The sequence below is a fragment of the Thalassophryne amazonica genome, chromosome 19 (genome assembly GCF_902500255.1).
Source record: "Thalassophryne amazonica chromosome 19, fThaAma1.1, whole genome shotgun sequence".
Taxonomy (NCBI): domain Eukaryota; kingdom Metazoa; phylum Chordata; class Actinopteri; order Batrachoidiformes; family Batrachoididae; genus Thalassophryne; species Thalassophryne amazonica.
In genome coordinates, this window is record NC_047121.1 from 44013224 (window position 1) to 44038419 (window position 25196).

General features: G+C 39.6%; 1 protein-coding gene across 1 annotated transcript; it reads right to left on the reverse strand.

Moving 5' to 3' along the window:
* Nucleotides 1-731: 731 nt before the first annotated feature.
* Nucleotides 732-23547, reverse strand: LOC117531975 (serine/threonine-protein phosphatase PP1-beta catalytic subunit-like). Its single transcript, XM_034195167.1, has 8 exons — nucleotides 23432-23547; nucleotides 12275-12406; nucleotides 6310-6540; nucleotides 6064-6168; nucleotides 5835-5906; nucleotides 3003-3154; nucleotides 1454-1588; nucleotides 732-1344 (listed from the first exon to the last, which is right to left on the reverse strand). Exons 2-8 carry the CDS (start codon nucleotides 12372-12374, stop codon nucleotides 1240-1242), a joined length of 900 nt encoding a protein of 299 aa, XP_034051058.1. The 5' UTR covers nucleotides 12375-12406; nucleotides 23432-23547; the 3' UTR covers nucleotides 732-1239.
* Nucleotides 23548-25196: the final 1649 nt, after the last annotated feature.

Below are 25196 nucleotides of genomic sequence, written 5' to 3' on the forward strand. Positions count from 1 at the left end.
GGGAGGAGGGGGGAATACTAAACACCAAAACTGTTCAGCCTTAGGGCACATGACCCCACAGGAATGTGAGGAAAAATATGTAGAGAAAGAGCGAGAAATGTAGATCAGGATTTAATTTAATTTTTTTTTTTTTTTTTTTTTTTTTTTAACTTTAAGCAATTATACAGCGCAGGGTCTTAGTTGACGTAGACAAGTTTAAGGGGGAATTAATGGTAATAGTCATTCCATACGTTTAACACACCCTTAAAACAAAAGCGCAATGGCATTAGCAATTATTTTTAAATCTAGTCTGTATGCAAGTAAAATACTGACATCAAACAAATCACTTGCACAATTAGGGAAATGCCTCCATGTGGAATAAACAAAATCCAGCATCTCTTACTTTAAGTGAGGACCGCATGGGGTGAATCAGCTTGATAAGAATAAATATTAGGAGAAAACTGTGAGTGCCAGCTCAGAGAGAGAAATAAGTTTTGTGTAGGCGCACAGTCGAGGCGCAGGGAGGCATGACAGAGTAGGAATCCATGCCCAGAGGGCATTTGGTTTTAGTACAACACGTCCACTGCCATCAGATTCAACCTTTATATTTCATTCAATCTGGTCTCTTCACATTCTTTGATACTCATAAGGAGGTGCATTTATTCCCCAACAGTTTAAGATTAAAAAAAAAAAAAAAAAAGTGTGCGTGCACAAAAACTACGAAGTGCATTGCACATCCCATAACATGTTTAAATTGTTACAATGAAGTCTTAGAGATGTCATGTCTATGAAATTTGTTTTACAGGAAACCTGTTTGGTGAAGTGAAATAAATTGGTACAGATGCTTATTCTACTCTAAGATATCAAGGCAAAGCAATGTTCAATATCTAGTTTGTTACTGATGACAAATAGAACAAGAATTCTAACTTGGTTCTTTCCCTCTCAGCAGAGGCCTTCTCTTTGAATAGCACATCTCAGAAAACCTCCAATGGCATTAAATTAAAACCACAAAAAAAGTTAATATCAAAAATACCAACAAACAGGCAAAAAATAAAACAGATTGATCACAGCAATTTTATGTACACACAGACATTAAGAAAAGAGCTGTCAGTGGATCAGGAGAGGATGTGGAATTCCAAAGGATGGGGCAATTAGATAAGCCCTGTATCTTCACCATACAGGGGAGTTACGGGGGTTGCCGTTGAAGGCAGACCAAGGATGTACAGGGTGAGGTGGAGGATGAGAGCCAAGGCTGGAGGTTCACCTTTTCTTGGGGGCTTGGGTGGTCCGGGGCGGGGTGACGGGCCGACCAGAATTAACCCCACCGTACTGGTATTTGGCTTTCTTCTCTGAAGGCTTCAGGATCTTCAAATAAAGGGAGGGAGGCAGTGTGTGAAACAATTATGGGCCAAAGTAAGAACATTGCCACTGTGAATGTGCAAAGACAGTTCCCAGAGAGTTTTACTGCATTTACCTGGAAGGAGCACATAAGAGATTCATCAACACTCATCATGCCGCCTGCATTATCAAACTCTCCACAGTAGTTCGGAGCAGAGAAAAGTGTGACCAGTTGGCGTTTTGCAAAGAATTCATATCCATCCTCCACCACCTGTTGGAAGACATGAAACATTATCCCACCACCTACAGCAATCAATACCAAGAAAGTGATCCTCAGCTGGCTTAAGAATTGCACGTTAGCAAAACCACCTACGCTTAAATCAATATGAAACACCCAAATAAGAGCCAAAATAGCCATGGCTCATTTTACAGTAAAACAAACTGTGATTAAATAATCAGCTGCATAACTGATTAACAGAAAGTGTGAATTGCAAGTCACACTTATGAAGAAGGGCCTTTACTGTCAATGTACATAGAATGATACAAAAAACAAAATTTGTCCTCTACATTTAACTCATCGTAATTATAATTAGACATAACCCAACCACCAGGAGCATTAGTAGTTTATGGACATTTATCTAGTAACAGCACCTGGTTTCAGTATCATAAAAGGACAGAATTGCTTGACATTTTCCATTTTATATCAAGCACCATGAATATTTTATAAATATTGATTTACTTTTTTTTTTTTTTTGCATTACTCAAAACACAAACACTCACCACTCACAAAGTATTTAATAAAATGGAGACAAGTTGTGGATCAACAACTGTAGATCATATTCTAGCCCAATGCTTAAGTAAAATGATTTTCAGATCATTACTATAAAAGGACAGACCATCTACTACATTACATCCCATAAAATACAAACACACTTTTCCCATTCGGGAAATGGCAAGAACATTTGCATGAAATGAAAGATGGAATGTTTCACTCAATGAGGAGTCAAGATGAATGGAAAACACTTGTTTGTTTTATATGACACCTAAATACAGTAGATCCACATCATTTGAAATTTGACTTATAGGAAGCCAACAGTAGGGGGCAGAGTAGAGACTGTGTTCAGTCTAGTGTCCACTCCAGCTGGCAGGGGAGCTAACACACAGCCAGCAGTATGTGTGGAAACATGTCTGCTATCCTGAATCCAGTGAAAAAGAGCTTCTGTGGCCGCTAAAGATGTCCCCAAAAACACTGGAACTACTGGATTTAGCTTCTTCACATCGTGTAAGTATTTTGAATAAAAGCTAAAGGACTCATGCAATAGAGTGTAACTGATGAGAGAAAAATGCACAGTACAAAGTAAAAAAAAAAAAAAAAAAAGGCACGCTAGTGACATCACCCAAACAATGGGAAAAATAATGAATAATGAATCCACCAATCAAATGATAAGAATCTATTTAGGTGTCAAATAACATGTTATATGTGGGGTGATTGAGAAGTTTTGAGCCAGAAAAAGTAGGGCATGGGTCTCCATCTTTTGCATTCTGAGGAACCAACATTTCTCAGTATTGCACCCAGTGAGTCAAAGCTTCACACATTTTTGAGAAATGATGGTACTATAATATATACTTGCACAGTAACATTTTGTATGTAGGATTCTCTTGATGTTCACTGCCTCCACAGTTACCTGGTGGGCTCGGCAAATGAGGTCTAGGTCATGGCGGTTCAGGAACTTGCTGACCACGTCGGCCCCAAATGTGAAGGAGACCCCACGGTCATTTTCTCCCCAACCTTGTACATCTTTATCTGGGTCTGACCACAACAGGTCACACAGCAGGCCTAACAGACACACAGGAAGAGCAGAGATAAATAGGGCAGATGGAGTTAAGGAACAGATTAAACAGGAAAGGCCTGAAATGAAACACAGGCAGGAAAGGTGGAAGAATGTACTTAAGACACAGCTGACATTATTGACTTAACACAGAAGATCTACTGATGCTTCAGCCATTCATTTATGGGAAGAGAGGGTGGATATTTTACGCTAAATGTGAAATTCCAAGGACAAAAATCAGAGCAAGTGAGCAGATTGTCATGTTTAAAATATGTACAGCTAATTACAGCAATCTCAATTAAATAATTGCCCTTGCAGAAAAGAACAACCTGAATGCCAACTGTACACAAGAACATCGGCTTCATGACCTTGAACACCATATCCAGCACACTGATGTGGGAGAAGGATGGCAATTTACAGCTCAGCATAGAAATGTGCCATCAATGGGACACCAGGTGGCATTGGGATTCTAATGCTAGAATCTATTGCAGCACAAAGCAAAAAGTATTACCAAATCCTCCACTCACAACATTTAATGGAAGCCCATAAATGGCCATTTTCACATGCACTACACTTCTACTAAGTCTGATAACTCTGAAAGTGAAGAAGAATTCTGTACATATAGCATTTTTTTTCAAATGCTCTAAATGAGAACAGAGCGTATGCAGCTGCCTAGAGGAAAGAACACCACATCCAACATCTGTTTTCGGAGCACTCTGCTTTTTTTTTTTTTTTTCGGCCACTTTGAGCGCTTTAAGTTGGAAAATCTCTGAACTTTTCAGAAAGGCACCATGTCATAACTGAAGCAACTTTTCAGGGAACCAATAAGATAGAGCAAAACGTGTTACTCTAGCAGAAGATGTTTGCTTTTGCTGTCCCTGTCTACAGTCTGCTGATAGTAAGTAAGGTGGATCTGCATGTTGATTTGGCACATTTTACACCAGCTGCCCATCCAAACATCTCCACATTACATGAAGAAATGTGGCAGGGGTGGGGTTTGAACTGGGAACCTTCTGCAATGAAACCAAGTGCACTGACCACTTGGCCACCTCCCCTATGTCCATCGGTCAAAGCAGATTGGACAGATGTTATATTGCTGCTGAGGGTGAGTGCTTTTTATCACCCTGCACTGTAAGGTAGTTGTCAGCTGTTTATAGTTGCCACAGAAACGAATCCCACAAGGAACACTATGATTTTTAAGAAAGCACTGAGGTACTGAGATGAAGCATTTCTCTGTGCTTTTCTTTCAGGAGGGGAAAAAGAGCAAAATTAGAGGCCTGTGCTCGTAGGGTGCAAACATTGCCTCGTTTCTGCTTAAAATGACCTCGTTTCTGCTTAAAACTGACTTCAGAATGATTTAAGAAGTTTTACCTTGTCATCTGATGGTTAATAATCCCATTAATCCTTTTGATCGCTTTGGGTGAAGAGACTGTGTCTTAGACAAGCAGCTGAGCTCCGAAATGACGCATGTAAAATGGAGGCAGGGCGGACCAATTTTTAGGGGCAGACCATTTGGTCTGCAACACCAGATCAGATTCAGATTTAATTGTCAATTGATAGAAGATACCATCCTACATAATGCTCTCAAAAATGAACTTTTTTTGACAGTTAAATTTTTGAAAACTGTTCAATGTTAAAAATAACGATTTTTCCAATTTTCCAAGATTTTTCCTGACTTTGACCTTAAAAACAATCAGTTTTTGCCTTTCAGGATTTGAATCTTCAGTAAAAACTTCATAACAATACATGAAAAACTGTGGGCTCCGGGCTGTTCACAAACAGACAAACAAACAAACTGACAAACACATAACCTCCACCTATGTTTTCACCCCTGTTTGTTTTTGGAAGAGGAAGCTCCAAGTACTGAAAAAGACCAAAGAAGTTCTACACCTTTACCCACCCTAGAGGCAGAGGTGGGCTCAGCTAACCAAAAAGTTACCTTCAATAACCACTAACTGAAAAGCTAAACCGATAAAAAAAATTTAGCAAAAGCTACCGCTAACTTTTAGTATTGACTCCGGTATAGCCAGCTAGTGACAAGCCAGTTTTGAGTTTAAGCACCGCCAGCGCTTCTGAGTAAAATCAAAGGCGATCACAAACCCAACACATTAATGAGTCAGCGCTTCTGTCTTTGAGCGCCCTGCCAACTACTGTAAGGAAGAGTCATTCACAGCCATAAAGTCTGTAACCTTCTGAGATCCCCAATGTTCTGTGTTGCATTTGCAGAGAACAGGACCACTGAAATCAGCTATGCTGATAATACACTGAGATGGAACAATGGTGCCGAGTAGTACATAAGTGTAGGGGGCAGAAAACATCTGTCACAAGTGGATGTTGTGCACTGCCTACCAGTAACATTTTTTTAAACATCCATTTGAACCCACTGCAGTAAATGCAGAGGGGCAATATCAATACCAAGGGAGGCCTTACCAGCCTGCTACTGAGCCTGTCATCTGTTGTGCAATTCCTAGTTGCCAACTTTCTCTTTTGGCAGCCTATGCATAGCCAAAGAAAGAGGGGTTGACCAGCCAGGACTTACATTCAACAGCTCAAGGAGGGCACAGGCACTACAACAGCTCCCAAATATAATGCAGGACAGAGATGAATGGAAGAAGCTTATCAACAGAGTCCTGAATCCTCCATGATGTGATGATGATGAGCATGCACACGCACACACACAAAGAGTACCTGTATCAGGCACATCTGTGGGCCTCATGATCCTGCGGATCTGCTCCATTGACTGCAAATCAGGTGACAGCCCTGTAGTAGTAAATAAAGTGATTACTTCTGGTTAAAGACTGGCCTTTCCATGGATAGTGACTGGCAAAGTATTGCATGTTACAGACAGGGCAGCCAAAAATTCAGAATGTAAATTTGGGGCACATGAGTAAATAGGTGACAGCATTAGTTCTCTAACCTCCATGGCAGCAGAAGATCTTCTCATCAATGATAGCAGCAATGGGAAGGCAGTTAAAGCAGTCAGTGAAGGTCTTCCACAACTTAATGTTGAACCTGCGCTTACCTGTTGAGAACATAAACCATTTATTAGCTCCTGATTACGTATGTGTACGGGTACATTTGTGTTTATATTTGAATCAAACATAAACAATCAAGACGGACATTCACTGAGACCTCTGGATGTGCTGACTGAGTTTGTACTCACACTCATCGTAGAACCCGTAAATACGGTTGATAGAGGCGCACTCATGGTTGCCCCTGAGCAGGAAAAAGTTCTCTGGGTATTTGATTTTGTACGCCAGCAGAAGGCAAATGGTTTCCAGAGACTGCTTCCCTCTGTCCACATAGTCACCAAGGAAAAGGTAGTTGGCCTCTGGCGGAAAGCCACCATACTCAAACAGCCTTAGTAGATCTGTGTACTGCCCATGGATGTCACCTGTGGAGACGGGATGAGATTTTTAATGAATGCAGCAACAACTGGCAGGGTGAAAAACTTAAAACCATTAAACAGTGGCAACTGAGTAAAACTGGACATTGGACAAATTATTCTTAAGTCTTAATCATGTGACACATAGTACAATGACATGCCTTTTCTGCAGACTAATATCTATGTGTTAAATGGTCATAAAGTGACATTAAAGCATCCAAAAATGCTTTTCCACATATGTCTACTCATATGCACACATCTCTCAGGACAGCTGCATGATTATGCAGAATGGTGGAAACACATGTTGCGCTAGCACACAGAAAAATAAACTTTATTTTAACAACTGTCCTCAGATTCCTTCACTGCTTCTCTCCTGTATCAATCAGTGAGGCAGAATCATGCTGGAGGCACACTTTCTATAGCAGAGGATCTCTGCAGGCAAATCTCACTGTGACACCTAGCTGAGACCTGCTTCCTTTTATATCCTCTGGCACCAACTTCAGAGCTGCTCTAATTTGAGTTAAGTGCTCCAGACACGAAGAGCCTCACCAGACATGCTTATACAATAATGACAGGCTTCAGTGCATCCAAAATGGCATTTTTTCCAAATACAAATCAAAATAAAATAATAGGGCTTCGTAAATCATGCAGCTGTTTGGCGTAAGATTGAAAACGGCGCACAAAAACTGCTACTCTATGCTAAAGTCGAGCGTCTGGTATGACCCTCTATTTTCCTGTGACCTTCTGAGATCTAGGCACCAAAAACATATGGGCACAGGCCGATTCTTATTTATGCCTCCGTTTTTAGGGTGGCACGCAAAAACAAAAAAGATTAAAGAATAGTTCAAAATGTTTTAAATTTTAGCCAGCTGGACTGAAAAGTGCTCAAGCCTCCAAAAACTGAATTAAAAAACATTTATCCATGAACGCGATGTTCCACAGAAAATCATAGATTTTATTTTAGCCTTGACCTTAAGTACAGAGAATTGAGAACATCTAAAGAACACAATAACCAGAAGACCATTCCTGCAAGTGCCTCTTCCAAAAAGGAAATATGCACACACTCAATTTAATTTCAACTAAATTTTATGTTATGTAGCTCAGAATCACAATGCCCGAGAAGGCCTTGAAGTGACCACAATACAGATCTTTTGTTCCTTGAAGGGCACACTATGAACACATGAGCACTGCTGTACTTGCAATAAGAAAAAGAAAGAACAAAAACAATACTAATGGGGGAAAACAGAAAATGTGATAAGAGAACTACAGCGGTCACTCAAGAAGTGCAAAACAAAATCAGCCCATGATTATTCTTGACAAAAGACCTGATGCAGCAGCAGAGAAATGAAACCATTAAAGTCCACTCAGAATATTTAATACAAGCCACCAAACCTATGATTCTTCTAAATAGGTCAACAAGTATATGTTGGTGTGAAGAATAAGCCATTATCTATCATGGATGAAACTCTGACTTTATTCTGTAATGTGATTTCAATAATCATTCTCAGCTACATAGAGTATCTCATTAACAGAATCATTGCTTAATACCAGTGAAATTAAGGTTATCATGTGAGAGAGAGCAAGCACAGAACCTGAGTCATGTGGCCTTAGTAAATAAATGAAGGCACACCACTGTTTGATCTATATAGTTCATGTGATGCACTGAAACACTGCCCTCAACTAATGAGTCCAGGTTGAGACGTTTAGAAACAAAAAAAAGTAAAAAGGAGACGTGGAAATTGCGCACAGTAACAAATAACCTTTGACTCATCTTTCAAGAGTACTACACCAGAGCAAGTTAGTGAGAAAATGGCGTTCCTTCTTGGTACTGCAGGAATTACTTTTGACCATTAATGAATCCGTCTACTATAATCGGCAATATGACAGTAATTAGGGCACACTTCACAACAAGAGCGAGAAGGTCAAGAACACTGGTGTGATCTTTGATCCGACAGGCATTCGATTTACACATTAAGGACGGGCACATTTTCATTTGTGAAATATTGCACTGATTAGACCTATCTTCTCAATGTCCAGTTCAGTTGAATTAGTCCATGGGGCAACATGGGTACATGTGCACCCCTCCACCCAACTCTATAAACCTATATTTTGCTGAAGTCTTAAAAGTGTCCCATTAATGAAATCAAACAATGCTGATGCCAATAGCAACGTCTAAAGTATTCTTAGTGTTAAACAATGTTAAAATGTTGAAGTAATTGAATATATTACCATTTTTATGAAACAAATACAGGTACCCCATAATTGTCTAGTTTCATACTTATCAAAATAGTTTTTCTTTTGTAGAAAAACAAATTACAAATTGCTAGATTCTACCCTCACAAAGATATTTGAAACTGTATGAAACTGGGGAATTATGGAGTACCTCAATTTCCTCTATTACATTTGTGAATATATTGTCAATTAATTTTGCAAAAATGTGTTGTTATTCTGCTGGGTCTAGTCATTTTTGGATACAATACCAAGCTGTACATTACATTTATATACTCCTCAGTTTTATGCTGCTTTGCCTTAAGTAGGTCTATACTGAAATCACTACATCTAAAAATATTCTTTTGACTCTTATTTGTAATGGTTTTCTCAGCCCACTCCTGAAATGTCCATATTAGATCCAGGTGTTCTATACACACAACGCACAATGATGGTTTGCTTTATTTTTTCCATAGATATTTCCACTGTGCCATTTGGAAAACTCCAGGCGGGCCACCATGTGCCTTTTACTAAGGAGTGGCTTCCATCTTGCCACTTTACCATATAGGCCTGATTGGTGGTTTGCTGCAGAAATGGTTGTCCTTCTGAAAGGTTCTCCTCTCTCCACAGAGGAATGCTGGAGCTCTGACAGAGTGACCATCGGTTCTTGGTCGCCTCCCTGACTCAGGCCCCTCTCTCCTGATCAGTCAGTTTAGACAGGCCACCAGCTCTAGGAAGAGTCTTGGTGGATTCAAACATCTTCCATTTATGGATGATGAAGGCCACTGTGCTCATTAAGATGTGAAAGCAGCAGAATTGTTTCTGTACCCTTCCCCGGATTTGTACCTCAAAACAATTCTGTCTTGGAAGTCTACAGACAATTCCTTTGACATCATGCTTGGTTTGTGCTCTGACATGCACTGTGAGACCTTATACAACCCCTGGCAATAATTATGGAATCACTGGCCTCGGAGGATGTTCATTCAGTTGTTTAATTTTGTAGAAAAAAAAAAAAGCAGATCACAGACATGACACAAAACTAAAGTCATTTCAAATGGCAACTTTCTGGCTTTAAGAAACACTATAAGAAATCAGGAAAAAAAAAAATTGTGGCAGTCAGTAACGGTTACTTTTTTAGACCAAGCAGAGGGAAAAAAAAAAAAATATGGACTCACTCAATTCTGAGGAATAAATTATGGAATCACCCTGTAAATTTTCATCCCCAAAACTAACACCTGCATCAAATCAGATCTGCTCGTTAGTCTGCATCTAAAAAGGAGTGATCACACCTTGGAGAGCTGCTGCACCAAGTGGACTGACATGAATCATGGCTCCAACATGAGAGATGTCAATTGAAACAAAGGAGAGGATTATCAAACTCTTAAAAGAGGGTAAATCATCACGCAATGTTGCAAAAGATGTTGGTTGTTCACAGTCAGCTGTGTCTAAACTCTGGACCAAATACAAACAACATGGGAAGGTTGTTAAAGGCAAACATACTGGTAGACCAAGGAAGACATCAAAGCGTCAAGACAGAAAACTTAAAGCAATGTCTCAAAAATCGAAAATGCACAACAAAACAAATGAGGAACGAATGGGAGGAAACTGGAGTCAACGTCTGTGACCGAACTGTAAGAAACCGCCTAAAGGAAATGGGATTTACATACAGAAAAGCTAAACAAAAGCCATCATTAACACCTAAACAGAAAAAAACAAGGTTACAGTGGGCTAAGAAAAAGCAATCGCTGACTGTGGATGACTGGATGAAAGTCATATTCAGTGATGAATCTCGAATCTGCATTGGGCAAGGTGATGATGCTGGAACTTTTGTTTGGTGCTGTTCCAATGAGATTTATAAAGATGACTGCCTGAAGAGAACATGTAAATTTCCAGTCATTGATGATATGGGGCTGCATGTCAGGTAAAGGCACTGGATAGATGGCTGTCATTATATCATCAATAAATGCACAAGTTTACGTTGATATTTTGGACACTTTTCTTATCCCACCAATTGAAAGGATGTTTGGGGATGATGAAATCATTTTTCAAGATGATAATGCATCTTGCCATAGAGCAAAAACTGTGAAAACATTCCTTGCAAAAAGACATAGGGTCAATGTCATGGCCTGCAAATAGTCTGGATCTTAATCCAATTGAAAATCTTTGGTGGAAGTTGAAGAAAATGGTCCATGACAAGGCTCCACCCTGCAAAGCTGATCTGGCAACAGCAATCAGAGAACGTTGGAGCCAGATTGATGAAGAGTACTGTTTGTCACTCATTAAGTCCATGCCTCAGAGACTGCAAGCTGTTATAAAAGCCAGAGGTGGTGCAACAAATTACTAGTGATGTGTTGGAGCGTTCTTTTGTTTTTCATGATTCCATAATTTTTTCCTCAGAATTGAGTGATTCCATATTTTTTTTCCCTCTGCTTGGTCTAAAAAAGTAACTGTTACTGACTGCCACAATTTTTTTCCTGATTTCTTATAGTGTTTCTTAAAGCCAGAAAGCTGCCATTTGAAATGACTTTAGTTTTGTGTCATGTCTGATCTGCTTTTTTTCTACAAAATTAAACTGAATGAACATCCTCCGAGGCCGTGATTCCATCATTTTTGCCAGGGGTTGTATGTAGACAGGTGTGTACCTTTACAAATTATGTCTAATGTGTTTTACCCCAGATGGACTCTAATTAAGCTGTACAAACATCTCAAGGATGATCAGTGGAAACAGGACGGACCTGAGCTCAATTTTGAGCTTCATGCCAAAGACTGAATACTTAATGTACATATGATTTCTTTTTTTTTTTTTTTTTTTTTTATATATAAATTTGCAAAAATCTATAAAAACAATAATAAAAAAAACTTTTTTCACACCAGTGTGAAAAATCAGTGTGTGTCATTATGAGGTATTGTGTGTAGAATTTTGAGGGAAAAAATTAATTCCATTTTGTAATAAGGCTGTAACGTGACAAAATGTGGAAAACGTGAAGCACTGTGAACACTTTCCAGATGCACAGTATAAGAAAATATTCAAGCATTATGCATTACTACTTTTTAATAACTGAGAAACAGTACAAGTATACAAAAGGGAATGCTGATCCTCATTCAGTTCATATAGTCATGAAAATTTTTTTTTCTCCTAGAGTAATTTTGGGGCTGAAACAATTTTATGGCAACATGGGCAGTGTAAAAGCTTCTGGGAAAACGTCCTGCCTCAGTTAACACACTGAACTCTTATTCACTGAAGTAGTAAGTAGACCACTAGAGGGACAGATTACAACTGTGTGTTGTAATCATCTCTAAATGTTTTGTTTCTTTCTGAGACATATATTCATAAATATGTCTTTACTATTATTATTAGTTGTAGCAGCAGCAGCAGCAGTATTTCTCAATGTCCAAATCTAAGTCACATATAGTTATGCACATGTGAATTATCGCTTGTGTCATGGGTTAAATTTCATAAATAAATGATTAAGTAAACTACTACAATAACATGAAAAAGCAACCTACATCAATGTCCCAGATGTACAACACTCACCACAGATCTTGAGGGGAGCCTCCAACTCCAGCAGGATGGGCTGGCTGAGGAAAATCTCTCTGGATTTGATGCAGAGGCCCCGGACCTCTGCCTCTGTCATCTGGACTATCTTTCCTGGGCGACATCCCCGCACTGGAGAGGAGAGAAAGAATGCTGTCATTGCCTATTCTCACAGTTCGGGTTGTACAGCAGCATTGGCAACCACCAGCATCAATAATATTCAGCAGACCATGGGACATAACAGAATCACTTTATTAGAGAGTAGGAAAAATTTATTTGAATTGGAAGGTGCATTTTGCAAAAAATTTTGAGGCGCACAGAAATACAAAACCTAAACCTAAGTGATCTACTCATTATTTATGAAATCCTACCTAAGTTGAGCAAAGCTTGATCATTGGTTTAATAAATAAATAACAGACACTGAAATTATTACTTTTACCGATGAGTTTTGGGCCTGGGGGTGAGGGGTTCTCGCCACCAGGCCAATAATATTGGAAACACTGATATGATTCTATAGTTCAGTACTGCTTAGGCTCAACCAAACCTAAACGTCGCTAAAGTGTGAAAACACCTTGCATCTTCCGCAGTGGTAATGTGGGTTTACTGGCAGTGTAGCTGCATCGTTGGTTTAAGCCTAATGTCTGGCTTTCTGCCAGAGCTTTGGCTGTAGATTTTTGAAGAACAGAAAACTGAGAACTGCAAACACTGGCTTGAGTATATTTTTTGACCTTGTACTTTAAACACAGGATTAAAGCTTCCTCAATCCACAGTTGATGTGTTTTATACTTGTGTTTTACTTCATATTTGAACAACTTGGCTGCTCTCAACGGCTGCATGTTTTTGGAAACTACAATTGGCTACATCACGTTAAAATAATGCTGAGGGCAAAAAGAGCAGAACCCAAATGAAAGCGTAACGAACAGCTTATTAATAATACACCATTGACGAATTGTGGTTTGTTACTCTATCGATACATGGCTAATAAACTGAACAGTTCCTGCAATTTATAGGTCACTTTTAAATCCATGTCAAATAAAGCAAGTCAATGACTAAGTAAACATGCTAGAATTTATAAAAGGAAACCGAAATGAGAAATCCACGACCGATTTAAAACTTCAAGAAAAATTTCAATTCTGTTCTTACAACCTGAGGAACATATATACCAAGCTAATGGTATTTCCTCAGGTATTTAGGAGTACTAATGCATTGATTAATAAAATTGGTTGTTCATGGGTTTTTGCCATTTTGAACGTACAGTGGATTTTTAACTCTTGGGATGGCTACCCTATTGACTATCATGAAGCAAGTTCCTTTAGTAATTTCTCAAAAAGTTTTTCACACGAACAAATTGTCAAGCATGAATACAGCAGTCAGAGGCTTGATTGCTAACAAAGCTTAAAAATGAGTACGGATGTAATAAACATATCCTTTAAAAGATATGTTTACTGATAAATATTTCAATAAAGGATAGCCTAGAATGCAGAGAGACACAGACCATATCGCAAACATTTTCTTACATTTTATTTCTTGAAAATCCAAATAATAGGACAGATAGGACAGTTTTAACAATGTAACTGATGTATTACTGAGGAATCCTCACCAATAATCAAGAAGACAGACACTTGGTGTGCCAAAATCTGCTAAAAACACTTGCATTTCACCACCTGTTTCACGGCTTCTTTTGCTTTATCTCTCTGCTGCTGTATAGGATGTAAAGTATGAAACTGCAGAGGTAGGCCTCCTCAGATGGGCCACAAGGCGCAAAGAGGACTTACAAAAATAAAAATATATATATTTTTTTGTCTTGATGCCACTGTGTTGTCTAAAGTTTGTTGTCCGTATTTTTCTTGTACAATAAGTGTGTATGTGTAAATCTTTCAGTTTAAAGAAGAAATGCAACATTTCAGCTTTTCTTGTGATATGTAATGATTTACAGCAGGGGTAGGCAACCTGTTCCAGAAAGAGCCATGAGGGTGCAGGTTTTCTTTGCAGCCACTGACTCCACCAGGTGATTTCACTGATTAACTGATTCCATCTGCTCAAAGTGATATTAATCAGTAAAATCACCTGGTGGAGTCAGTGGCTGCAAAGAAAACCTGCACCCTCATGGCTCTTTCTGGAACAGGTTGCCTACCCCTGATTTACAGAGTTATGATTTGTGATGATTTTTGCGCAACAAATTGGCTGACTTTAGACAGAAATGACAAAAATAAATAACTCCTTCCTTTCATGAAGCTGAGATGCTTGTGTTCTTTTTGCCTGAAAAGGTGCTATGGTGACTTCACAGCGTTCATTCATTCATTCATCTTTTAAGGGTCACAGTGGGACCGGAGCCTATCCCATTGGTCATTGGGCGAGAGATACCCTGGACAGGTTGCCAGTCCTTCACAGGGCCAACAAACATTCACTCAGTAAATTTTCCAATTGACCTATCCTACATATCTGTGGAAGTGGGAGGAAGCCACAGTGACCAGAGGAAACCCACGCAAATACGGACAGAACATGCAAACTCCATACAGAAAGGACCGGGCAGGAAGGAACCCAGGACCTTTTCGCTGTAAGGCAACAGTGCTAAAACTAATGCCTGATTCACGTGGCAGGATTTTAAAATTATGTGTAGGTTTCCAAAACCTGAGAGACCACACACACGTGGAGACAAATATTCATAGAACCTAACAGGTTTGGTCATCCAGTGTGTGGTGTTCAGCCATACGGTGAAGTCAACAACACCACACATGAACAGATTTCACACATGAACATTCCCAGGTCAGACAGAAAATCTCACAAAATTTCGAGATTAAACGTGACATCACAGTGAACAGACGGAGATAGTTTGTGGACTATTTAAAACGGGGGAAAAAAATGATACAAAAACAAAAATAAAAGGCATTCTCTAAAAGAGTGGAGACAGCGTGATCACTGGACTTTCTGGTAAGTCAGAACAGCTGTTTTGATTTTATTTTCCACTCCGTACGTCCGTCACCTCGCTTTCTGATTGGCTACACGTCACATTCAGCAGGCTGTGTGCTCGTGGGACACAACACACACCGCAATATCGGGCCAAGACAATCCAACATGTTGAATATCCCCGATTTGCCATCAGAGCGCTCCTGACGTCCTTCCGAGCAGATCAGAGTGCTCTTAACACACCACACATGGCAGGAATATCTGATAAGATTATCTTTAGCTTCCTCACGAATGTCGGGGCGTCCTTAAAATGGTCGGAAGGGGAAGATCAGGTCCGATATCAGTCTAATTATCTTGCCGTGTGAACCAAGATTAAGGCACTGTGTTGTACTGTATATTATATATATATATATATATATATATATTCAATCCCAGAATTTTGCAGTCATAAATATAATTGTTTTTACTTTTAATAAATTCCACCTGTAGAAACACTGTTAAAAAATATATATATGTCAATCCACATGAAAAGCACCTGGTGGCAAAGGCACATGGAGTGCAGGCAGACTGAAGCCATGCTGTCCGACATGGAAAATGTTCCAAGCGGCAGCCTCAGAGCGGGACTCTTGCCACTGTCCGTATAGATAGCGCGGACAAATATTCAATGCAGTTGCCTTGGAGGGAAGAGCCTGTGCCAACTCAGAAGCCGAAGTGGTGCACTGCATTTCATCCACAATGGTGCACGGCAGGTGTGGTAGCCTGAACCCTGCCCCACCTCCGACTGCCACCGGGAGGAGGGGCCGGTAGAGGGTTTTTACTCACTGTGTATGTATGTCAGAATTATTACAAGGCCCAGCATTGACATCCATGTATATCGAATTTAAATAACGCGAGTCTTGATGTGACCGCAATCATTTGTTTTTGTTCCCCCCCCAAACAGTACACACATACTACCAAAAAGAGGCCGGCAAAGAAAAATCACATATAGAAACTGTAAAGGAGTTATCTGTGAATTTTCGTTTGCTTTTTGCCATGCCAACCCTGCTGTATGGATATGGGACATTTTGCAGATATTTGATTATAATCCTCAGATCATATATTTTACCCTGGATTTGGAAAAATACCAGGCAGTGCTTCTGGCTTTAACACATACTTTCAGGTCAATTTTATTCCCATTTTAGACAAAAACATAAGCACTTCCACAAAGCAATTCTCAGAAAAATGCACACACTAAAATATCACAACTTACAGCAACAGTAACTGTCCACTTTGCTCAAGTCATCTGCATACATTTCTCCCATATTCTGTGTCATTTTGGGTCTTTTGGAAGTCTATGAATGCTGACATTCTGCCTGTCGTCTCTCTAGTCTGAGCAGTGAGCACCCAGCCACAATGCACATATGAGGCATATTTCCATGCTCAATGACACCTTTTTCTTCTCAATCTCATAGCTCCAGTGTCACTGCTCTCAAGCGGGAAGCTAAACTAATACTGTGTAGGACATTCCTGCAGTGACATCAAACCCACATTCTTCCTGCACTACAAAGTATTTCAGGTGAAATTCTGGCAAAGAATTTTTTAAAAATCTTATAAAATTGTCATTTTCCATTTGTGCTTCATGTATTATTTGAGACTTTGTCCAATTATAGCATGTTTAGTGCTTTATTTGGGACTCAGTCCATTAGGTAGGTTTTTATGGAAAGCATCAAGACCAATGTCAGTTGAAGTTTAAATCAGCATCTCACATCAGAGAAACTCTGTTGGCACACACACAAACACACTTACATAGGTATAAACCTCAGGCCAAAGTTAACCCATTAGGATAATGTTAGCAGTGAGTTATAAAAGATGGCATTGTTTCAAGATACATGAACAATTAAATCCATTGTGAATCCCTGTGTTCATTCTCTTCCCTCACTCAAGTAATCCGCCATGGTCCAAAATGGGTCATTCCATATGAAAAGACCAAGGCTTCCAGTTTCATTGTCTCAGAATTGCTCTGTTTTTTATATTTTGTGGTATGAGGTGTAAGATGAAGATTGCACTTCGTTCCAGTTAAATATCTCCACCCATTCCGATTTTATAGGCTGTTGAAAAAGGGGGCATGGCAACGTTAACCCTTTGTTATTGGTTTGTAAGCATTTTTAAGAGGCTCTAACTCAAAAACTAAATAATATATCAATTTGATTTTTTCAGAATGTATTAACTCTGTCTTAAACTCTCAGAAAAAATGATATTTACAAACATTAACCCTCCACTGGCCACACAGGATCAGGGTGAAAACTGAAATTTGAACGGTACTGAAGCAAAATCAGCCGAATATAGGCTCAATTTTCTCACATACCATTGAAGATAGTGCTTTTGCTTTTAGGTTTCTGGAAAGCACATGCCAGGGGCTTCCAGAGGAAGTGAACTCCAGACTGATGCTGTTATTTATTTCAGAGCAATGTTAACCCTTTTCAGCCTTGGTTGCCGGGCGGGGCACTTTTGGACCCTCTTTTTCACCATGTGGGTATCTTCTGATTTTCAAAAACTTTGTATCATCTAAAAGCCCTTAATATGTGCTGCTAGAAAAATTACACACTGATATAAAACAAACACCCCTACACATAGAATTAAAGTCCTCTTTTCAGGGTATATCACACTTTTTGCATATATTCTAATGTACAGTAATATGTACATAAATGTACACAATACACAGGTTTGCAAAACTGTTAAACCATACCCATGCCTCCCTCGGAATGTCCTTCTTTTCAGGCACTTTCCCACATTTGATAGTCTGTGACGGTGTTGAAAATGTTGCTTCATTTTTAAATGGCAAAGGCCGTGTGTATGCAGGGACTATGACATCTTCTTGGATGAGCTAAAGATGAAAGTGGATGCTGCATCAACAAGAGTAAAGATACAACTGCTTACATGTGCCCCTGTTTCCTGGAGTAGGAAACAGATTGTGAGCAGGTTTGGTGTTACAAACTATGTTGCAAGAAATGCTGTAAAAATGCGGAAACAGAATGGAATTCTTCCTGACTTAGTCAATAAAACTGGCAATTAACAAGGTCTTGGCTTTCTATGAAAATGACCAATTTACTAGAATGCTACCGGGGCAAAAGATTTTGTAAATGTGAAAGATTTGAATGGGGAGAAGCAGCGGGTGCAGAAAAGACTTATTTTGTTGAACTTAAATGAATTGTACATTCAATTTAAAAAGCAGTACCCTGATGATAAGATAGGCTTGTCCAAATTTTGTGAATTGAGACCCAAGCAATGTGTTACTGTTGGTGCAAAGGGGAACCACTCAGTATGTGTTTGTACTATACACCAAAATATCAAATTAATGTTAGCAAGCTTGCCAGGTGATAAAATTGATTATCATGAGTTGATGTCAAAGATGGTCTGTTCAGTGCAGTCAAAAACTTGCATGCTTCACCGATGAGAGCTATGTCCGGGAAATGAGGCACTTGTCTCTTTTCTAGAGGAACGGTTGGCTGTGGCAGGGCTTGAGGAAATTAGATTCAAGCAATGGGTTACCGTTGACAGAACAACTATTGTAGAGCATGTTCTTGATTGTCAGGCCTACACTGAGAAGTTGGCTTCCATGGTTGATAAACTAATCACCCATCACTTTATTGCTAAGAATCACGGGGCTTTTCCGGAAAAGCTAAAAACTAACGTGGGGGAAGATGAATGCATCATTCTGCTTGACTTTGCTGAGAATTACTCGTTTGTAGTACAGGATGCAGCACAGGGTTACCACTGGAATAATTCCCAAGCAATCCTGCATCCCTTTACTGTGTACTACAAGATGAATGATTCCCTGCATTGTCGAAGCATATGTGTAATCAGCAATCACTTGCAACACGACAATTGCAGTTCATTATTTCCTCACTCAGGTTGTGCCCCTGATCAAAACAGGTATCCCGACAACTTTAAGCAAAGCATATTACTTCAGCGATGGGGCAGCCTCCCAATATAAAAATTTCAAGAACTTTTGCAACCTTCTCCATCACAAGGAAGACTTTGGCATGGAAGCAGAATGACATTTTTTTTGCCACTTCTCATGGAAAGAGTCCTTGCGATGGAATAGGGGGCACAATCAAGCGGGAGGCAGCCAGGCACAGTATGAAAGCAATTGCTTCGGGTCATATTATTACTCCCCATGACTTATTTGAGTGGGCTCACGCAAATATCAAGGGGGTTGAGACAATTTTTGTTGAGAGTGAGGATGTTCAGAAGCACTCAAAGCAGCAGCTGAAGAGATTTGAGGGGGCTAAGAAAGTTCTGGGTACCAGGGATAACCACTGTTTCAGTGTAACTAGGAATGGTACCATTCTCGTCAAACGTTTGTCGGGTGAAGAGGAGGTCGGATTTGAGTGCGGTACCCCTATACCTGAGCCTCTAAAACTGGCAGACTGTATCCCTGGTCATTATGTGGCCTGCTTGTATGATGGCCATTGGTGGTTGGCAAATATCATTGAGCAATCTCAAGACAATGACGATGTCAAAGTTTCATTTATGCACCCAAATGGACCAGCCTCAAATTTCCACTGGCCTTGTAGGGTGGACGAATGCTGGGTACCTTTGACTCACATTCTCTTGATGGATGCTCCAGACACCACTGGACTTGGAAGGAACTATGTTTTATCTAGTCAAGAAGCTTCCAGAGTGCAGGCATGATTTGACAGCCTGAAGTTGGCAACAGAGTAGAAGTCAATAGTTACAGAGTAGCCTGGCAAAATTGTGGACTTTTTTTGTCCAGAACCAGAGGTACAAGGGTTGATTGTGAATAATAGAATGCATTAGGATGTTAACATAATTAGTTAGTTCAAGATTTACATATTTTATATTTAAAAAAAAATGAAAAAGAGCTGTTGTACATGTATTATTTATGCATTTTAGGTAACTATGCACCATAACTCCTAAGTATTGTGTACATTTATGTACATATGACTGTACATTAAAATATATGCAAAAAGTGGGATATACCCTGAAAAGAGGGCTTTAATTCTATGTGTAGGGGTGTTTGTTTTATATCAGTGGGTATTTTTTCTAGCAGCACATAAAGAGCTTTTAGATGATACACAGTTTTTGAAAATCAGAAGATACCCACATGGTGAAAAAGGGGTCCAAAAGTGCCCCACCAGGCAACCAAGGCTGAAAAGGGTTAACATTGCTCTGAAATAAATAACAGCATTAGTCTGGAGTTCACTTCCTTTGGAAGCCCCTGGCATGTGCTTTCCAGAAAACTAAAAGCAAAGCACTATCTTCAATGGTATGTGAGAAAATTGAGCCTATATTCGGCTGATTTTGCTTCAGTACCGTTCAAATTTCAATTTTCACCCTGATCCTGTGTGGCCAGTGGAGGGTTAATGTTTGTAAAAATCATTTTTTGTGAGAGTTTAAGACAGAGTTAATACATTCTGAAAAAATCAAATGATACCTTGTTTAGTTTGAGTTAGAGCCTCTTAAAAATGCTTACAAACCAATAACAAAGGGTTAACGTTGCCATGCCCCCTTTTTCAACAGCCTATAAAATCGGAATGGGTGGAGATATTTAACTGGAACGAAGTGCAATCTACATCTTACACCTCATACCACAAAATATAAAAAAACAGAGCAATTCTGAAACCATAAAACTGGAAGATGTTCTCAATTTGGCTCATTTCATATGGAATGACCCAAATGTAACTTAATAAAACTTTTCTGCAGGCTAAACCAGAATTTCCCGTAATGCATTTAAAGCTCCCCAGCGAACCACAACAGTTTTTCAGCATATCTTGAAAAAGATGAAAATTCAAAGACAGTCATTAAAAGGACATTTTAATAAAAGATGATTCAGCACCGGTTATTTGGATTAGAAGAAAACATTGCATGATGCATGTTAATCACATTTGATTATTTAATTTGCTGGTTCAGTTTGCATTCTCAGTGCTCAGGAGGACCCTGATAATGCCAGTGGCTGATAGTAGCTACTGAAAGCCCCGATCTTGTTGAATCATGAATGTTACTGGTGATATACGAAGGGACAAAAGCGACCACGGATCAGCATCAAGCTATTACAAGCGCAACATGAAACCCAGCAGACACCACCCACAAACCACCAAGACGCAGTCAGGTTCAAATGACAGCAGACATTCTTACTCTGCATATGTAGCAGCATCTGTGACTCATAATCATAGTCTACATTTCACAATGATGAAAATGGATGTCACACCCTGTATTTAAAAGAGATCCTGGCATACTTTCTCCATGACACCCAGGCTGTGCCCGCATTGTGATGTCTTGTCAATGTGCTAACACTTCATGGTTCTAGTGGCATTGTAATGTATTTGAGATGTTTAATATTGACATGACAGTTCATGGTGACTCTACAGACATTTTGACAGGTATAGATGAGGTCACTGCTATGGTGCAGTATCGGTGTTGTGGCGGTGTCATTAAAACATTGTGGGCAGAGCACGTGTCCAAACCAAATAGCCACAGATCAACATGAAGTACAGTTGGTGGCAGTTTGGCTTACAGAGCCTGACAGTTCGTGAAAGTGGAAATCCTGCTGAACGGACAACCAACACCATCGACAGAACTCCACTGACCACCAGTATATTTTAAGTAAACAGAACAACAAACACTAAAATTATTCTTTTCAGAAGACTAAAGTTTCTTAAATTAGGCATAATGATGAATGGCTAACAGCCTAATCAGTTATCAAATTATTATTATTTCTTTGTAGGTATGTGAACATAAAAATTGTGCCTTTAGTTCGTGAGTGTTCTAGTTTCAAAATTTAACTGTCAGTCATTCACCTGTATCACAAGCAGCCCACGTGTCCAGATGGCCTAGTTCAAAAATAATGAAGCTTAACTGCTGATTTGCATTGCATTTTTCATGAACAAGCCATTTGATTTAGCACCATCCAGATTTATCTTTGAGTTGCCTAGTCTCTTTGACGGGTACTGAAAATTTCATGGAAAAATTCCGCACGGTTCCAGAGATATGCATGAAATTTACCCCAAAAATAGCACTTTTTTCATACATTTTGTGTGACATTGATATTTAGCATTATCATTTAAAGTTGAATGTTAAAGAAATAACCTTGTATTTTGTCTGTTTGTGCTTCATACTAACACACAGTAATACATTTTTGTAAAGGTAGAAATGTCATTTCCTAGAAAAAACAACATGTTTTTAAAGCAAGGTAAAACTGTCGCAAGCGTAATGCTGAGAATAAGTCCTTGATTTATTTGTGTCACAACCTTAGCTATAGCTCTTACTCTGCTTCAATAGAATAATTATATTACTTGTTCAATAATACCAGGAACTAATGGACAGAATTTCTTTGTTTCAGGTTCTGCAGATAAGAAGATACCTCCAACTGTTGTCGCAAGCGTTATGCTCTAGCACATTATAGTATATAATATGCATTGATAATTTCTAGCAATGACTGAACCGAGACCAAGAGAAATATTAAAACTCTGATATATAACCATACCTAAAATGATAACATTTCACAAAAAAGACCACTTTTAAATTTTGATGATTATGTCACACTTTGGCTTCATTATTTTTGAACTAGGCCAGATGACCTGAATAATGGCAGCCTACACACAGAGAGTAATGAACTATGAAAGGTAAAATGACATCACAAAAATAGAATTATTTGGCAGTAGGCGTATATTACCAAATGAAAACGTGTCATCTTAGCCACTGTGTGTGGGGGGAGGGGGGGGGGCAATAACAGCATAATTTTGTATTTTAAGTACAACACGGATCACAAATTACATTGTGTCAAGGATATAATATTAAAGGCACTGGCAGATGCAGGTGATGTGATGTGACAACGAATTTAATGTACCGTTTTATTTCCATGACGCACAAGATTTGCCCAGCCTCTTTTTGTGGAACAGCCCCGTTCACAATTTGGCAAATAAACGAACACAGATGAAAAGTGAATACGGCTAAATATCAGAGAGCTGAACTACACGAAAACACACTGTGGCCCGATTACAAAATAAAATAAAATAACATAGGTGTTTGAACAAATGCACGCATTCAGAGCTGTGTTTATAAACCGCTAACGGTAGTACTTAGCACAGACTCAGCGCTACGACTGAGGCTGACATCTTAGCACTGCTAGCTAACGTGTTACTGCTCCTGTAAGTAAACGCGATAATCACAGAATCACACCCAGACTTGACGTAATGAATACAACTGGCTACCTACATTTACAAAAAACACTGTGACTAAATTATTCACCTTCCAAAGCCGAGAGATGAGGCTATCCACGTTCAATTCACCCTCCGCCATCTTCAAACTGATGTTACAGTGCTGATCGGCTCACTTCCCCCCACAAACGCCAGGTGGTGCTGTTGAGCAGAGAAAGCGGCACCCATAATTAGACACCAACAATAGTAGCATGAAATTAAAGCGTCTGAGTAGCACAGCTGGGTTTCAAAAATCAACAGATGGGTACAGAAAGACTACAGTCTAAATGATTGCTGAGGCAAAAATTCAGGTGTAGGGGGAGTCTAGAAAAGCCACGGAGCATGGAATTCTGGGACAGTCCCTCTGGATTGGCAAACTAGATTGGAGGCACAAGGAGAACAGCATGGGAGCTTTGGGAACAGCTGCAATGACGTTGTGTTTGTAATGTAAATTGGTTACTCAGGGAGACTCAGACTGTCAAAGGATCCTTATCTGATGTTTAGGCGACAACTTCTCGATACATCTGGAAAGTATTCACAGAGCTTCACGTTTCCACATCTTGTTATGTTACAGCCTTATTCCAAAATGGATGAAATTTTTTTTTCATCAAACTTCTACAAAGACAATGTGAAAAAAAAATTAACATTTTTGCAAATTTTATTAAAAATAAAAGAGATAAGAAAAGAGATAAGAAATCACATGGATACCTTTGACATCAAGCTCAAAATAGAGCTCAGGTGCATCCTGTTTCCACTGAACATCCTTAAGATGTTTCTACAGCTTAATTGGAGTCCACCTGTGGTAAATTTGGTTGACTGGTCATGATTTGGAAAGGCACACACCTGTCTACATATAAGGGCCCACAGTTGACAGTACATGACGGTGCACAAACTAAGTATGAAGTCAAAAGAGTGGTCTGTAGACCTCCAAGACAGGATTGTCTCAGGGCACAAATCTGGGGAAGGATACAGAAACATTTTTGCTGATTTGAAGATCCCAATGAGCACAGTGGCCTCCATCATCCATAAATGGAAGACGTTTAGCTCCTAGAGTTGGCCGCCTGTCTCAACTGAGTGATTGGGTGAGAAGGGCCTTAGAGAAGTGACCAACAACCTGATGGTCACTCTGTCAGAGTTTCAGCGTCCTGCTGTAGAGAGAGGAGGATCTTCCAGAAGGACAACTACAGTAATCCACCAATCAGGACTGTAGTGGCCAGACGGAAGCCACTCCTTAGTAAAAGGCACATGGCAGCCCATCTGGAGTTTGCCAAAAGGCACCTGAAGGACTGTCAGACCATGAGAAACAAAATTCTCTGGTCTGATAAAACAAACCAGGCATCATCCCTGCAGTGAAGTATGGTGACAGCGTCATGCTGTGGGAATGTTTTGCAGCAGCAGGAACTGGAAGACTAGTCAGGACTGAAGGAAAGATGAATGTAGCAATGTACAGAGACATCCTGGATGAAAACCTGCTCCAGAGTGCACTTGACTTCAGACTGGGGCAAAAGTTCATCTTTTAGGAGAACAATGACCCTAAGCACACAGCCAAAATATCAAAGGAGTGGCTTCAGGACAACTCTGTGAACATCTTTGAGTGATCCAGCCAGAGCCCAGACCTGAATCTGATTGACCATCTCTGGAGAGACTGAAAATGCCTGTGCACCAACACTCCCCATCCAACCTGATCTTGAGAGGTTCTGCAAAGAGGAATGGGCAAAACTGACCAAAGCTAGGTGCAAGCTTGTGGTTTCATAGTCAAGAAAACCTGAGGGTGCAATTGCTGCCAAAGGTGCATCAACAAAGTATTATACAACAGT